Genomic DNA, 15,434 nt, shown 5'->3' on the forward strand with positions numbered 1-15,434 from the left:
AGCAGTGGTCTCCAACCTGCAGACCTCCAGATGTTGCAAAACTACAACTCCAGCATGCACGGACAGCCAATGGTTGTCCAGGCATGCTGGGAGTTGTAGTTTTGCAACATCTGGAGGTCCGCAGGTTGGAGACCACTGGTCTAGATCAAACTAAAGCAACAAACTTCCGCAGCCTAGAAGGTCTGGGTACATGAACCTGTCACTGCAATACTTTCACAGTACTTGTCTAGTTGTACAGTACAGGACCAGTGATCCAGGGACACGTCTTAGACTGATGCCGGTCACCGGTGAGACTTACCATTCTGAGCCTCAATGACAGCCGGCTCTACCTGATCCAGATCCTCCTTTACACTCATCTGCTTGTCAGCAATGATAGCTTGTTGCTTATGAAGCTGCTCCTGGATTTCCTGACTCATGACCTGAAGAGATACAGAACCATTTTACTATCTGAACACAGGACAGGACCCTTTAAAAGGGTATTCCAGGAATAAATATATTATAATATTATATTAATATATATATATATATATATATATATATATATATATATATTATATTATATTATATATATATTTTTATTTTTTTTGTCTGGCAACAGTGCTCTCTGCTGACATCTCTGTCTGTCTCGGGAACAGCACAGAGTAGAAGAGGTTTGCTATGGGGATTTGCTTCTACTCTGGATAGTTTCCGAGACAGGTGTCATCAGAGAGCACTTAGAAGAGAACAACTCAACTTCAGCAGCTCATAAGTACTGAAAGGATTAAGATTTTTTTAATAGAAGTAATTTACAAATCTGTTTAACTTTCTGGAGCCAGTTGAAGAGATAGATAGATAGATATCTATATAAGAAGTTTTTTTCATGAATCACCCCTTTAAAACTGACTATAATCCCATAAACTGAGGATTTTTACATTGCACAGCCTGCTATACACCTATACTTTATATGGAGCTATCAAACTGCTTACCTTTTTCTTTTCTGCCTCTTGCTGATCCTTCACCATCTTCTTCAGCTTGTCATTAGCAGCTGCGTTTTTCACTTCCAGTTCTTGGCTTTTTATCCTTAAGTCACGACGCAATTCTTCCACCTAAGGCCGACAAATTATAGGTCACCTACAGACAGCGCTCAGAAGCCGCTTTCATATGAGCAAAGTTCCCAATGCTACAACCCTATTAGGTGGATTGTGTTGTTTTTAAAAAGGGAGTCACCAACCTGATCTACAGTTTCTTTGATCTTCCTCAGACCGACATTCAGGTGCATCTGCTGCTCCTCCAGCTCGCTGCGCTTCTCGTTGAACAGATCTGCATAGTGGTTGATGAAATCCAGATAATGGCGAGGAGTGATCGCCATGGTTCGGCCTCCTCTCTTTGCTAGACGGGCATTAGCCTGTGGGTAAAACGTTAGTCAAAGCAAGGAACTTTCCCAAAAGGACTCTGTATGGCAGCGTTTTCCAAACTACGTGTCTCCAGCTGTTGCGAAACTACAACTTCCAGCATGCCCGGACAGCCGAAGGCTGTCCGGGCATACTAGAAGTTGTGGTTTCACAACAGCTGGAGACACACGGTTTGGACGACACTGCTTTCTGATCTCTATACCAACACACACAATAGACGAGATCTACAAGTACCTGATGAAGGGTTTGGTGAACAAACACACAGCCATTAACAATGGCTTCCCTGTGAGATGGAGTCTGCGGCAGCTTGTCATACACGGCCGGCATATAGTCTGGGACAATGTAGTTTGGTTTCTCCAGATCCATTTTACTTGTGAACTCCTTTCCAACTTGGTAGAGCGCTTCAGTTGACCAGTCACCAAACCAGTTGAGCACGCACCTAGGATACAGAATGCGGGGGGTAAAAAAAAAAACAAAAAAAAAAATAAATACACATTTGCCCAAAAATCACAACTTGTGCCAGCATCTTGGGATCATCTTCTCGAGCGAACAGACCTGTTGAATAGAGCGGGAGAGGTTGCTGCTCTGTCCTTCAAGCCTTCGGAAGATGGGTTCATGGTAAAGACGACATGGAGATTGCGGATGACCTGGCTGGTGAACCACTTGTACAGCTCTTCATGGGAGTCGAGCATGAGTCCTTCCTTCTGGGCACCCTCCTTGCACTGTGTCATCAATGTGGAGTACTCATCCCCTTCAAACAGGCCAGGAACCTATTGTCACAGAGAAGAGATGAGCACAGACGAGTCCAAAACGTCACGGTCAAGCAGTATCCAATAAATGGACTTTACCTCTCCGTTGGCCAACAAAGTGTTCATTCTCTCCAGGAATCCTGAATCCAGAACATTGGACTCATCCATGATGAAGGCGATCTTCTCGTTTTTGCAGCCGGAGCGCCTCAGCACAGTTCGGAGATCTTCATCAAAGTCTTCCCCTGTGTATTTTCTGTGTACCTAAACAAAAAAGGAAGGGGAATGCATAGTCAATGGCGAGCACAGAAAGTCAGCGGCAAACAAGGGATCAGCTTACGAGGCAGACACAAACCTTTATCTGGTAAACACTGAGGCCGTTCATCCAGGCGACAAAACGGGACAGTGTGGTCTTCCCGGCTCCACTCACTCCAATGAGAAGTAAATGACCTTGTGGCTGTCGGAAAATCCTGAAAAAAAATAAATAAAAAGTAACAAAAAATAAAATAAATTTTTATTATTATTATTTTTATTAATAATTATATATATATATATATATATATATATATATATATATATATATATATATATATATATATATACATACACACAAACTATGAAATATATATATATATATATATATATATATATACATACACACAAACTATGAATATATATATATATATATATATATATATATATATATATATATATATATATATATATATATATACACACACACACATATATACACACACACACACATATATACACACACACACAATAAATATAAGATTTTTTTTTTATCTACCTATCTCTACAAAACATATGAACCCTATGGTAAGCACATGGGTTAGAACGTTTTTTTATGCTTTTTTTTTCTTTTTCTTTATTCTAATTGTACAAAATCTTGTTGATAATTGTTGATTTTGAAGCAGATCCGCTTTTCTATTAAAAGTCAATGAAGAAAACCTGCAATAAATACCCCAAAACTGACACTGGTTTTGCATAGTCTAAGTTACGCTAAATTCATGACATGATCCATCCTGATGCATGTGGCAATATTTTCCCCTAATTCCTAAATTTGAGCTGGCCGTTACCTGTCAATTCTTAGAACATGGTCCAGGACTTCATTGAACAGGACAAGTGGAACATCCAATTCTTCCTCGTAGAAAACTTTGAGGCGAGCTTTTACATAGTCCCTAAGCTCCTCCTGGTCCACAGGGATGTAATCCTTTGAGAAAGATTGAGAGTTGGAGGGATTCTTAGAGACTCGCCATTTTACAACATAGATTGAAGCCGTGTAAAAAGCTTAGTCTGACAGTTTATGGTGTGACGCTGTCTCGGGTCCCTAAAGTGTACCTGTAAGGTCTCATAGGCTGTTGTCTGGAGCCCTCTATGGTGGAGATAGGTATCTTGGGAGTTCTGTATCAGGCTCGGAAACTGATTGCGCAGTATTGGATTAGGCCCACCCCTCCGGCAGCGGCTGATCTCATTGTTTGTGTTAAAGGAGTAGTCCAGTGGTGAACAACTTATCCCCTATCCTAAGTTTGAGATTGCGGGGGGTCCGACCGCTGGGGCCCCCTGCGATCTCCTGTACAGGGCCCCGACATCCCGCGGGAGGGGGGCGTGTCGACCACCGCACAAAGCGGCGGCCGACACGCCCCCTCTATACAACTCTATGGCAGAGCCGGAGTGCTGCCTTCGGCAATCTCCGGCTCTGCCATAGCGATGTATTGAGGGGGCGTGTCGGCCGCCGCTTTGTTCGGTGGTCGACACCCGCTATCTGGCAGGAGAGCCTGGCCCCCGTACAGAGAGATCGCCCCAGCGGTCGGACCCCCCGCGATCTCAAACTTATCCCCTATCCTTAGGATAGGGGATACGTTTTTCACCACTGGACTACCCCTTTAAGTTTATAGTCCGGTTGGAGAAAGGGATTTACATTAAACGTAAGGTTGAACATTAAAGGAGTACTCCGGGATTGGAGAATTGCCCATCATACTGTCGGCAGTAAAAAAAAAAAATAAAGAGGTACATACCTTCCGTCGCTCCCCCAGTGCCTCTGTTCACTCGCTCTGGTCTCTGCCGCGATCCTCTTCCTGGTTGCCGGCTAGTCATACTGCACTCAGCCAATCACCAGCCGCAGCAAAGTCCCGCCTCGGCCGGCGGTAGGCTGAGTGGCAGTGTGACGTTTTCGGCCCTGACACCTGCTGCCGGGGACGAAAACGTCCCACTGCCGCTCAGCCTATCGCCGGCCGAGGCGGGATTTCGCTGCAGCCGGTGATTGGCTGAGTGCAGTATGACTCGCCGGCAACCAGGAAGAGGATCGCGGCGGAGACCGGAGCCAGTTACCGGAGGCACCGTTGGAGCGACGGAAGGTATGCACCTCTATTTTTTTTTTTACTGCCGGCAGTATGACTGGCAATTTTCCCATCCCAGAGTACTCCTTTAAGTTTTATGGCATTTGGGGTCCTTTGGTGCAGAAGTTTGACCCTCCTGGGGATGCGTCTTAGGCACTTGCTCCCTCCTTCCACTATGGTCTGTATGGCAGTTGGTGTGGGATGTGTGGAGCCTGTGTGTCCTACCTAGTCTTTGTAACGGATGTGTCCCTGTGGAATGGCTTATTTGCTTGTGAGTGTCCTCATTCTTGGTGCGGAGGTCTGGTCTGACACACTCAGTATGGATCACTACTTTACTTGTTTTGCTACAATGGTTGCAGGTTTATAGTATGTGGGGTTGAGACAGATTGTTTGTGTGGGGGTGGGTACTGTCGGGGTGGGGGTGGTGGGATGTTTCTTTGTATGTTTAAAAAATTCAATAAAAATAAATAAATAAATAAATAAAAAGCTTAGTCCAATCTGGAATACCTTAGACAACCAGTTGCTGTATAGTATGGGCCTGTTCAGTGCCTTCTCTTTCTCCACATTGGGGAAGTGCTTCAGTGCGACCATGTCGATGTTCTCATCAGTCCAGCGTCTCTCTTCATCTTCAACAAGCCTGACATGAGAATAGACAGTCAAATCTATAGAACCATACTGGGCGTGGAAAGACTATATACACTGGCTGCAACCAAATAGTGCAAACCTACCTGTCCTGGAAGAGCCGAAGAGCTTCATGGGCCCAAATTCTGATCAATCCTTCCACTGCTAGGGTCTCAAGTGGCCGCAATGCTTCAAATATGCCCCTTACCCACCGTGTCATTTCACGGGGAGAGTAGATGTAATGGGGCTGTGTGTCCTGGGTAAATCTCTCCTACAAAAAAAAAGAAATAGATAAAAAATGTAGTGCAGCAAATGGAATCATAATGACAAGATTAGGATTATTCTACACTACTTACCTGGGACATTGTGTAGAACTCAACCATGGCGGCAGTGAGTGGTTCTGCATATGTGCGCAGTGATGGAATGAGCCTCAGCATTGCACGATTAAAGGTACCATAGATCTGGGTCAACGATGCAGGTCCAGGATAGTCCACGTACACTACAGGAACATGGCGCAAGAATCTAGAAGGAAATAAAGTAAAAAGGTAAATATTAAAAATGACCGATACTGAACCAATATCAAATCACTTAAAAGAGAAAAGCTCTGAAGGTGAAAACGACACCTACCTGTGAGACAGCGGCTTTCTTCCAGGATCGGTAGGAGGGTTACAAGCTCCAACAAACTGAATTCTTTCCAGTTTCACCCAAGTTTGATCAGATGTCCTGTAGAAACCTCCATGCTCCACCATCTATATATAAACATTAGAGATGAGCGAACTTACAGTAAATTCGATTAGTCACGAACTTCTCGGCTCGGCGGTTGCTGACTTTTCCTGCATAAATTAGTAAAGCTTTCAGGTGCTCCCGTGGGCTGGAAAAGGTGGATACAGTCCTAGGAGACTCTTTCTTAGGACTGTATCCACCTTTTCCAGCCCACCGGAGCACCGGAAAGCTGAACTAATTTATGCAGGAAAAGTCAGCAACCGCCGAGCTGAGAAGTTTGTGACGAATCGAATTTACTGTAAGTTCGCTCATCTCTAATAAACATCACACAATGTCCGCTTAGTGTACACCAGTGGTCTCAAACTGTGGCCCTCCAGATGTTGCAAAACTACAACTCCCAGCATGCCCGGACAGCCAACGGCTGTCCGGGCATGCTGGGAGTTGTAGTTTTGCAACATCTGGAGGGCCACAGTTTGAGACCACTAATGTACACTATAATTGGTATGCCTGTACAGTGCTATGGTATGCCTGTATGAGTGTGCTTTGTGATAAAGCATAATATATGCACCTGTCTGATGAAGGAGATGACCCTCTGGGTGCCATATTTGTCCATATCTGGCAAGTTGATTTCATCGCAGAACAGAACAAGCCATTTCCCAAGCTGCACTGGTGCCAGGACTACACCGTTTGGTGTTCGCCGGTACTCACAGTAGTGATCAAAGGTTTTCAGGAGCAGCTCTGGAGTGGTGGCACTGGAGAAGTTCAAGCCAACAACCTAAAAAAAAACACATAACCTTAGTTAACAATGAGAAATACACTGCAGAAACCTCAGCACTACAAAAAGTTCAGCTTTACCTCCATGTCAGGGAGAGCCCTCAAAGCACTGAAGAGCGTCATGGTCTTTCCTGAACCGGGAGGACCACACAGGACGAGAGGTTTGTGCTCTGCCAGCCAGGTGTACAGGAGAGCCTCATGCCGCACTGTATCCAGCGTGGGCACTACAACATCAGGTGCTGCCACTTTATGAGTTTCAACTTCAATTTGAGGAACTTTGGATTGCCAAGGAAGCCACTCGCCGGTGATGGACACCTAGTAATTGGCATTACAATGTTATCTGCCATATATAAAGAAGCATTACTCCTATAGAATGAATAGAAAGCAGTCTCATACCTCATAGTCAATGATCGGGATGTTGGGTGTAGTTGGCAGTGGAATTGTGGTGATCCTCCGGATGTACTCTCCCAGTTCTGCCCTCATTTTCAGACGTCCGTCTCCAGAGAATGACCACAGTACGGCATAGATGAGGTAGCGCTGTGGAAATGCATAGTTATCAAATTAGGTATCACTGAGTAAAGTACTAAAACGTAGCTACGACTCCTTAGAATACTTTACCTGTATGTAGCGTTCCAACTGGTCAATCGGCATGGGAAAGTCTGGGTGATTTGCGTTGTACTGGGCGACATTACGGCAGGCTTGATGCAGCATGGAGAACAAAGAACCCAGGCATCGTAAACGAGTCAGGTCCATGATGTGCTCCAGCTTGAATGCATGCTCCAGGGCTTTGATCACCAGTCCACTGGATGTGAAGTATGGTTGCAACACTGTTGCAGCATCTCGCTGGATCTTTAAAACAAAATTTGAAAATAAGGTTTAAAAAAAAACAAAAAACGTGTGACTACAAAAATGCTTCAGTATTGCTTTGTGAAACCGTTGTCAGGTTGCTTTCAATACGGGGCATGGATATCACGCAACTGACAGATGTCCCAAGCCAAGTACCTGCAGCATAGGAGATGCCGACTCTTCTTCATCTTCTTTGCCTTTCCTCATTCGTTGAGCTTCATCTTCACCTTCATCAAGTGGAATGCTGCGTATCCTGGCCAGGAAGTTATTGAAGATCATGTCCGTGCTCAGAACGTCCTCACTGAACCAGACCATACCACATCTAGACACAGTGGCCAAGGTAGCATACTTCAGGTCCTGGACTTCAAACATGATGCGGACCTATGATGAAACAAGACAGAAGTCAGTTTATATGCCTATACAAAACTGATCTTTTCTTTTTAATGGCAAGACACCAACATAAGATTTATATTGCAGATTTTTTTTTTTCTTTAAATCGGTTTGGCCTAAGAAATCTCACCACTACGTTTACATGGGAGCGTTACGACAATTGAAGGAAGACTTAAAAAATGAGAAAATTACATTTGGAGGGAGGCTCAGACGTTCTCCATTGGGAAGTGTGAGGAGTTTGTTGTCATCCAAGACAGAGTTCAAGTTTTCAACCCATTCGGGATCCACATCACCATCGAAGATGATCCACTGGCGCTTCTGAAGCTCCCCACGGACGTTGTCAATGATCCTGGAGGTAGAAGTAGTATAAGGAAAAGGAATGGAAGCCACAGAAGCAATTATGACGTTATTTGGTATATACTTACTTCCTGAGAACGTGGGTGAACAACCCGTCTGTCCATTCTCGGGTGTTTGGATCCAGGGTACCATACAGATGGTCTTTACTGATGGCTTTAGGATCAATGATGTGAGCAACGCCTTCTACTCCTTCCAGTCTCTCTAAAGCCTTCAGCAGCACTCTCCATGCCATGGATTTGCCACTTCCAGAGGGTCCTACCATCATCAGGCCATGGTTGATTTGGGTAATCTGATAGAGCTGAAGCACCTAAAGCAAAATAAATACAGGTTCCATGAATGTTCAATTATACTGCAGGTAAACAGACACTTAAATATGTACAAACACAACTTACCTTCTCCACCCACATTCCACCAACTTCTTCTCCGTCGCCGTAGGTCAGGTACATCTCCTGGCACACCTTCTTTAGCTCCTCTCGCAATGCAGTCATTTCACCGCGGTGGTACTGAACTCCAGGGAACACATCTGACAGCAGAGAGAAGAGCAGAGGGATGTCTTCTGCAACCAGCTTGGGAACCATGGTCTCACAGACACTCTGGATCAGGATCTGCAAAAGACAAAGAACGTAAATCTCTAGTCTGTACATAAAAGTGTAGGCGCTTTTGTAAGATGGGTATTAATGTGCGATCATCATGATGGTGCATAATCTTACCTCTTGCTCGGGCAGGTGCTCAGCGACTTCTCCTTCATCAGCAACTTCTCCACGTTCTTCCTTTTCCTTCTTTATCTTCTGGATGCGTTCTCTCTTAACATTGCCAGCGCTTACCAAGACGCTCTTCAGGGCTCGGAGACCAAAGTCGTAGTGGCTCTGAGATGACAGCTGTTCATCACACAACCTGCAGGCAAATGAACAGCAATGAATGGAGCTTCTATAATGTTGCCCTAGGAACCCAAAGCCACTAGGTAGCAAGGTAGAAGACAATTTTTTTTTTAGGCAGTCTCTTTGGGGCAGGGTCTAGGACCCTAAGCATTACATGCTCACAAACCTGCAAGAAAGCAATATCATATAGACAGGACAGAAAATGCAGTAACAAATAAATGGAGATTTAACACCTGGCCACACACATGAATAGTTTACATACACCAACTTAGGCTTGTAGCCTGTCCCTCCCTCTCCCATTGTATGTGTGCATAGTCACACTGGAGCTAACCTGGGAGCAGTCTACAAGCCTAGGCCTAATACTGCTGTAATTTGGTTCCTGGTTTTGCCTATCATGCACAGGTAGGTTAGTTGTTAGGACCCGCACCATCTGAGAAACCTTGGCGTTGGTGTGCGGGCTCAGGTATGTCCTTAATATAAAGGATATACTGGCTAATGTCTCAATTTTAACATCAGTTTTGAGGGTTAGTTAATGTCATTGTTACATCTACCACAGTAGTGAACCTATATTGTGGTCCATAAATGAAGGACCTCTACCCCAGCTTACAGTGCACAACTGCACTTGGGGTTGAGGATTATCTGCCATTTTAGACCACATTGGTGAATTTTACATACACCAACTTACTTAAAGAACGGCACGATTTTGTTGGCCAGCACTTCTGCAGTCCGGAAGCCTTGAGAGTACAGCATAACCTGTGCGATCAGCTGGCGGTCAGGTTTGGTCATGGCCAAGCTGCGGAATAGTTTCTTCAAGTTGTCTGGCAGGTTGGATCTTCCAGCGTAACCAGGGTTCATGGTGATGAAGATGGCCATGTCAGGGCTGACTTTCACTTGTTTGTTCAGGAGTTCACATGTGACTGTGAGAGCTGGAAGACAGCAGGACGGACATCATGTAATCCAAGGTATCACCTACGTAGCCAAAAGCCTTTTGCTTCTTTGACACAACTTACTTTTGTCTCTGTTCGGGTCAGAGTGTTCCCTCAGAGCCTCCTGGATGCACTGCACTTGCTGAGAAACAGCAGACAACATGCGTTCCTCCAATCTGTTAAACTCATCAAAACATCCCCAGGCTCCGACCTGGCACAGACCCACAAAGATACGACCCATGGCCTGAAAGGGAAACAAAAAGGATCGTCAAAAACCATTACAGAGCCTTAGGGATCAGCATGAGAGCTCTACACAATTCATTACCTGGAAGTCAAAGGTTTCATCACAGTTGAAAACCAGCACAAATCGGCCAAGTTGGTGTCCAAGGGCTTTGACGGATTCTGTCTTTCCAGTACCTGCAGGGCCTGTTTAATATATCCAGTATTAGCAGTCACACCCTATATACTGATACAAGCTTGATCACGTCAGTGCAATAAGGATTATATATTTACCAAAAGGTGACCCGCCGAGCCTGGCCTCCAGAGCCTGAGTCATGGTCAGGTAGCATCTGTCAGTCAGAGGGGTTTGGACAAGTTTATCCTGGACGCCCAAATATTCAAAGCCGTAGTTGAATTTGGCATTTGCCATCTGGATGGAGAGCTGCTGCAGAACATCAGTCTGTTTGGGGTCAAAGTAGAACCTCATCTGGCTCAACCACTCGAATGACTTGGAGTTGTCAACCCGGATTTTCATGAGGGATCTGGTGACATCTCTCTGGTGCACCAGTTCAGTGATCTGTGGAGCAGTAGAGACAGACATTAGTCATACCATAAAACACAGTGATAAAACTATTGGACCAAGCTAGTAAGGTGACCGTAGCCACTTACCAAGTGTTCCAGTTTCCTCCTCCTCAGAGGTGGCTGCTCCATCAACACTGAATCGGCCAAGACAGTCAGGGTAGCTTCCACATTGACAAGGACGGCCTGCATGGGGCTGGAGTCACCTCCGCCATTCGACATGTTGGTCAGAGCTGACTCCACATTCTCAGACCAGGCAATCTGAGCTGAGAGGACAACGAGCTGAGCCTATGGGAAGATTAAATAAATAAATAAATCAGTGTCAAGTGCTGAAGGGTAAAAAACGCAAGATTGGTATTTAAGAACAAGAAGCGATTACCTGGTACTTGTCAATCCAGGAGATGTAGGTAGCAGGGTCTATGGCTGTGGACTTTCCAAAGATCTCAACTTCATTCACAGACTCTGCCAACAACTTGGCCAGAGTGACCCTCATTTCCTTCTCCACAAGAGTCAGCCATTCATTGATCTTTGGATGCTCTGTGATGGACACTGGAGTCTTGAAATAAACCTGTGAAGAGACACGTAAACCAGAGGATCCATTTAATACACATGGGTGTAAATGTCTAATACACCCCCCGTAGAGAGAAGATCCTGCGGCCTCCATTAACAAAGTCATTCTAATCTTTACCTCCTCTCCTTCCCGAGAAGAGATTCCCAACACGACAGAGCTGTCTTCATTCAGAATGATGCTGGAGACCCCAGCAAACATTTTCTTGAAGTGTTTCTGTAGTTTGGCCACATTTTTACTGTTACCGATGATTTCCAGAAGATCTTCGTCACCAACAAAGTAGAATCTAAAACATGGGTCAGATAGAAATAAAAAGCAATTAGAATGAAATAGATGTTATTCTGCAGAGGGTCATGTTCCATGTTTATTGTCACACATTTTAAAGCAGTCATTTCTATGCAGTCGAATCATTATGAGGTTTCCCAAGAAAATCACAGATTTTTAGACACTCCGGCCCCAAAACTTTTGACACTTTAATAAAAAGCACTAAGCCATATACAGCACCTTTAGAAGTTATTAAAACTTTCACTCCACACATATATTCAATAGTAGTAGAATACGGCACTCTCTTATTGGTAACGGTGCAAAAGCAGATCCTGCTCCTTCAACTCAATAATCAATGATAAACTTGGCACTCGTTTGCAATATCTTGTGTTTACAGTGGTCCCTCAAGTTACAATATTAATTGGTTCTGGGACGACCATTGTATGTAGAAACCATTGTATGTTGAGTCCATAACTCTATGGAAACCTGGTAATTGGTTCTGAAGCCACCAAAATGTCATCCAAAAATACGAAAAAGTGAGGATTAAACAAAAATAAGTAGATAACTAAGGCTGGGTTCACACCACGTTTGGTTAAATACTGTTCCCGTATACGGCTGGGAGGAGGGGACGGGGCTTAATCGCTGCACCCGCACTCAGCCGAATTTGGGAACTGTATTTAATGCATGTCTATGAGCCGACCGGAGTGAACCGCAGCCTCCGGTAGGCTTCGTTTTCGGCCGTATGCGGTTTCCCGACCGCAGGCAAAAACGTGGATCCTGTAATTGGCGGTTACATCAGCGGACAGTGCCGGGAGTCTGACTAAGGACTGTTATACCTGCTTACTCCTGGATCCGCTGTGACCGATTACACCCGTATAGTGGCACCTAGTATCGGGGTGCCATATATTGATTCATGTTAATATACTGAGTGACGTTATTGTTGTCTCTTTATTTCATATGTGTTAATCCTATACATTGAGACCTTTGCATGTATAAAGTTCTCCTGATGACGCTCTAAATTAGGGCAGAAACGCATAGAGAACAATAAATATATATATAATAATCCACCAGACAGGTGGCACTCTGAATATATGATAAATCCACCAGACGGGTGGTAACCCTTAGTGGATCCTGTGAATCAACCTTTTTTAGATGGTGATAGTTATATTTTAGTAGCACTCCCCCTACACTTTTTTGAAAAGTTTCTTTGCATATCTCTGATGCTGGGAGATGATTTGACCCCTTGTAGGTCTTGTAAATCATTCTACATACTCTATTATTGCCTCAGAACTCACCGTGGAAATGAGGAACGCTCTCTCTCCAAATATTCTCCCAGAGCTTTCTGGATCTTGCCTAGTAAGTCAGCCAGTCTCTCCAGGGATCTCTGTACTCCTTGGATGTTCAGAACATCCATGACAAGGGGAGACTTTGTGACCTTCTTCATCAGGGACACAAACTCTGTGCTGATGCTGTAGGAACAAAACGACATATTTAGAGACCCAGTCACTGCAGAGATCAGTCTTCTCAGGGATTGTTCCCATGGTCAGGATTTAGGTGCAGATTCTGTGCTGGAACCTTGTCCAATCTGCTTACATTCCACATTTAATGCAAACAAATGAGATATTTTATAACTATGCCCTGAAGAGGAGCGAGAATTTTAAATTCTTGTTTGCAGATTTTGAATAGAAAAAAAAAAAAACATTATTAAAAGGGTCTCACGTGGATCAACCCATGGTGAATCCAATATGTTAATATTTTCAAAGTACAAAAAAGGGTAAAAAATGGCAGATACCTCTGGAAGCGCTGTGTCTCCACAGGAAGCAGATGTTTGATGTCAGCGCTGCCTGTAAAGATTCCTTCTAGGTAAACCCAACGTCTCTGCACATCAATCCAGACGTCGAAAAGGGACATGATTCTGTTAAGCTTATCCTCCCAGCTTAGGGCATCTTCTTCAAATACCTAAGAACGAACAAAAAGTCTATCAATGCAAGAGCGGATCCATCCAGTAATCATAGCAGGATACATTTCTATTGGACAGAAATCCATGTAACATATGAACAGGCTGGGTTCACCATAGTGGGAAATGCACTTACAGTTCTGGGTCAGAGGGGCGTCTCAACCCTCCCTGACATCCATATGGACAGTGACCACCTTTTTAAAGGGGTACTCCGGCCCCAAGACATCTTATCCCCTAAGATGTCTGATCGCGAGGGTCCGGCCGCTGGGGACCCCCGCAATTTTGCATTCTTTGAGCTGCACCCCACAAACTGCTGGGTGCCGACCACAGGGCCGAAGCATCATGCCGTCACGACTCGGCCCCCACTATGCAAGTCTATGGGAGGAGGTGTTACTGCCGTCACGCCCCCTTCCATAGACTTGCATAGCAGGGGCAGGGGGACCCCTGCGGTCAGACATCTTATCCCCTTTCCTTTGGATAGGGTATAAGATGTCTTCGGGCCGGTGTACCCCTTTAAGACAACTTACATAAAAGGGGTTATACAGGATTAAAAAAAAAATATTTCTGATTTCTTTCAAAAAAACATCTCCACACCTGCCCTCAGGTTGTGTTTGGTAATACAACTCTGCTTCATTTACTTCAATGGAACGGAGCTGCAAAACCACACCCAAACTAAGGATGTGGTATAGTTTCTGGAAGAAACAAGTTATGTTTTTACTAATCCTGGAAAACCCCTTTAAGAGGGGAGACTATGTATGAGACATTACCTTGTAGTAGGGAGAAAGCTTCATAGCAGAGACGCTGTTGATGTGTTCCTTGACTTTATTGAACAGATCATCCCAGCCTCGAATCAGGCGACATTTATTCTGGTAGTTGACAAGATCCAGTTCATAGGCGTTCCAGACTTCTCTGATCTGGACACAATAAAAAAAAAAAAACCACTACTTACAGATCCACCTACACCAGGCGCAGGAAAGGCTTTAAAGTTAAAACGGGTAAGGTTTTTGTTTAAAAAGAATGAAAATGACTATCCTGTATGTTAGATACTATAGTCCCATTACTAATTTCTAAAAGATCTGCACCAACACCAAAGCTATGGACGATGAAGTGAATCAAATGACCATCAGTGTGAAACATCTACAGCAGCCATATTTTCAGAACTCCATAACATTAGCAGAAAATAAATTATGCAGAAGGCCATGATAAAAGCCATTGTTACCTGCTTCAAGAATTCTTCCAGAGCCATTTCTCCTTGAGCAACAAGAAGAACATCCTTGACAATTGCCTCGTTCCTTTGCAGGTCAACGTCCCAGATTTGACCGAGGGTGAGCTCAGAAACCACCCAGTTGACGTGCAGCCTTCTCATGAGCTGTTTCCAGTGACGGTCTTTCAGGGCCTCGGACTTGAGCTCGATCACCAGCATGTTAACCTGATGAAAACAACAAATGTTACCTTGGTACTTGTAGCCTTTTACAGACCAGTGAATTGTCAGATAAAAACAAGGTTTTACCTTCATGTAACCCTTCAGAAGTCTCTGAACGTATTCGTAGGATGCGTACTGTCGTAAGCGGGCGGGGAAGTTCTTCAGCTGGTTCAGCAGTCCATCCAGACTTTGTCGTAGCTATAAAAAAAACACATGTAAAAATGAGATGTAAACCAACCCTGGCTTATATGGGGAGACTTCTTCCAGGAGGTGACATACCTTGCGAGGTTGCACGGACACCCATGGCTGTTCCTTCATCTGGTCGATCTGTTCCCACACTTTGGAGAGTTCGGACCAGACGCCTTTGAGATCTTGTAATTCTTCCAGAGCAACCTATAAGGAAGATCAGAAG

At 44.5% G+C, this 15,434-nt stretch overlaps 1 protein-coding gene across 1 annotated transcript in view; it reads right to left on the minus strand.

Moving 5' to 3' along the window:
- DYNC1H1 (dynein cytoplasmic 1 heavy chain 1) overlaps positions 1-15,434 on the minus strand; it is a 55,684-nt gene that overhangs the window by 22,763 nt on the left and 17,487 nt on the right. Inside the window, exons 17-50 of the mRNA XM_056547200.1 lie at positions 15,302-15,415; positions 15,110-15,220; positions 14,819-15,028; positions 14,367-14,513; positions 13,435-13,601; positions 12,938-13,111; positions 11,499-11,664; positions 11,190-11,378; positions 10,901-11,098; positions 10,526-10,808; positions 10,338-10,438; positions 10,097-10,256; positions 9,772-10,012; positions 8,919-9,102; positions 8,601-8,813; positions 8,277-8,515; positions 8,044-8,200; positions 7,618-7,842; positions 7,234-7,464; positions 7,012-7,152; positions 6,697-6,930; positions 6,410-6,616; positions 5,746-5,867; positions 5,475-5,640; positions 5,226-5,389; positions 5,005-5,134; positions 3,238-3,371; positions 2,493-2,607; positions 2,240-2,401; positions 1,947-2,161; positions 1,626-1,830; positions 1,211-1,384; positions 966-1,085; positions 299-419 (exon numbers count right to left, since the gene is read on the minus strand). Coding sequence (XP_056403175.1) covers positions 299-419; positions 966-1,085; positions 1,211-1,384; positions 1,626-1,830; positions 1,947-2,161; positions 2,240-2,401; positions 2,493-2,607; positions 3,238-3,371; positions 5,005-5,134; positions 5,226-5,389; positions 5,475-5,640; positions 5,746-5,867; positions 6,410-6,616; positions 6,697-6,930; positions 7,012-7,152; positions 7,234-7,464; positions 7,618-7,842; positions 8,044-8,200; positions 8,277-8,515; positions 8,601-8,813; positions 8,919-9,102; positions 9,772-10,012; positions 10,097-10,256; positions 10,338-10,438; positions 10,526-10,808; positions 10,901-11,098; positions 11,190-11,378; positions 11,499-11,664; positions 12,938-13,111; positions 13,435-13,601; positions 14,367-14,513; positions 14,819-15,028; positions 15,110-15,220; positions 15,302-15,415 — 5,920 coding nt within the window. The remainder of the gene's footprint in view (positions 1-298; positions 420-965; positions 1,086-1,210; positions 1,385-1,625; positions 1,831-1,946; positions 2,162-2,239; positions 2,402-2,492; positions 2,608-3,237; positions 3,372-5,004; positions 5,135-5,225; positions 5,390-5,474; positions 5,641-5,745; positions 5,868-6,409; positions 6,617-6,696; positions 6,931-7,011; positions 7,153-7,233; positions 7,465-7,617; positions 7,843-8,043; positions 8,201-8,276; positions 8,516-8,600; positions 8,814-8,918; positions 9,103-9,771; positions 10,013-10,096; positions 10,257-10,337; positions 10,439-10,525; positions 10,809-10,900; positions 11,099-11,189; positions 11,379-11,498; positions 11,665-12,937; positions 13,112-13,434; positions 13,602-14,366; positions 14,514-14,818; positions 15,029-15,109; positions 15,221-15,301; positions 15,416-15,434) is intronic.

This window comes from Hyla sarda, chromosome 11, assembly GCF_029499605.1.
Source record: "Hyla sarda isolate aHylSar1 chromosome 11, aHylSar1.hap1, whole genome shotgun sequence".
NCBI lineage: Eukaryota > Metazoa > Chordata > Amphibia > Anura > Hylidae > Hyla > Hyla sarda.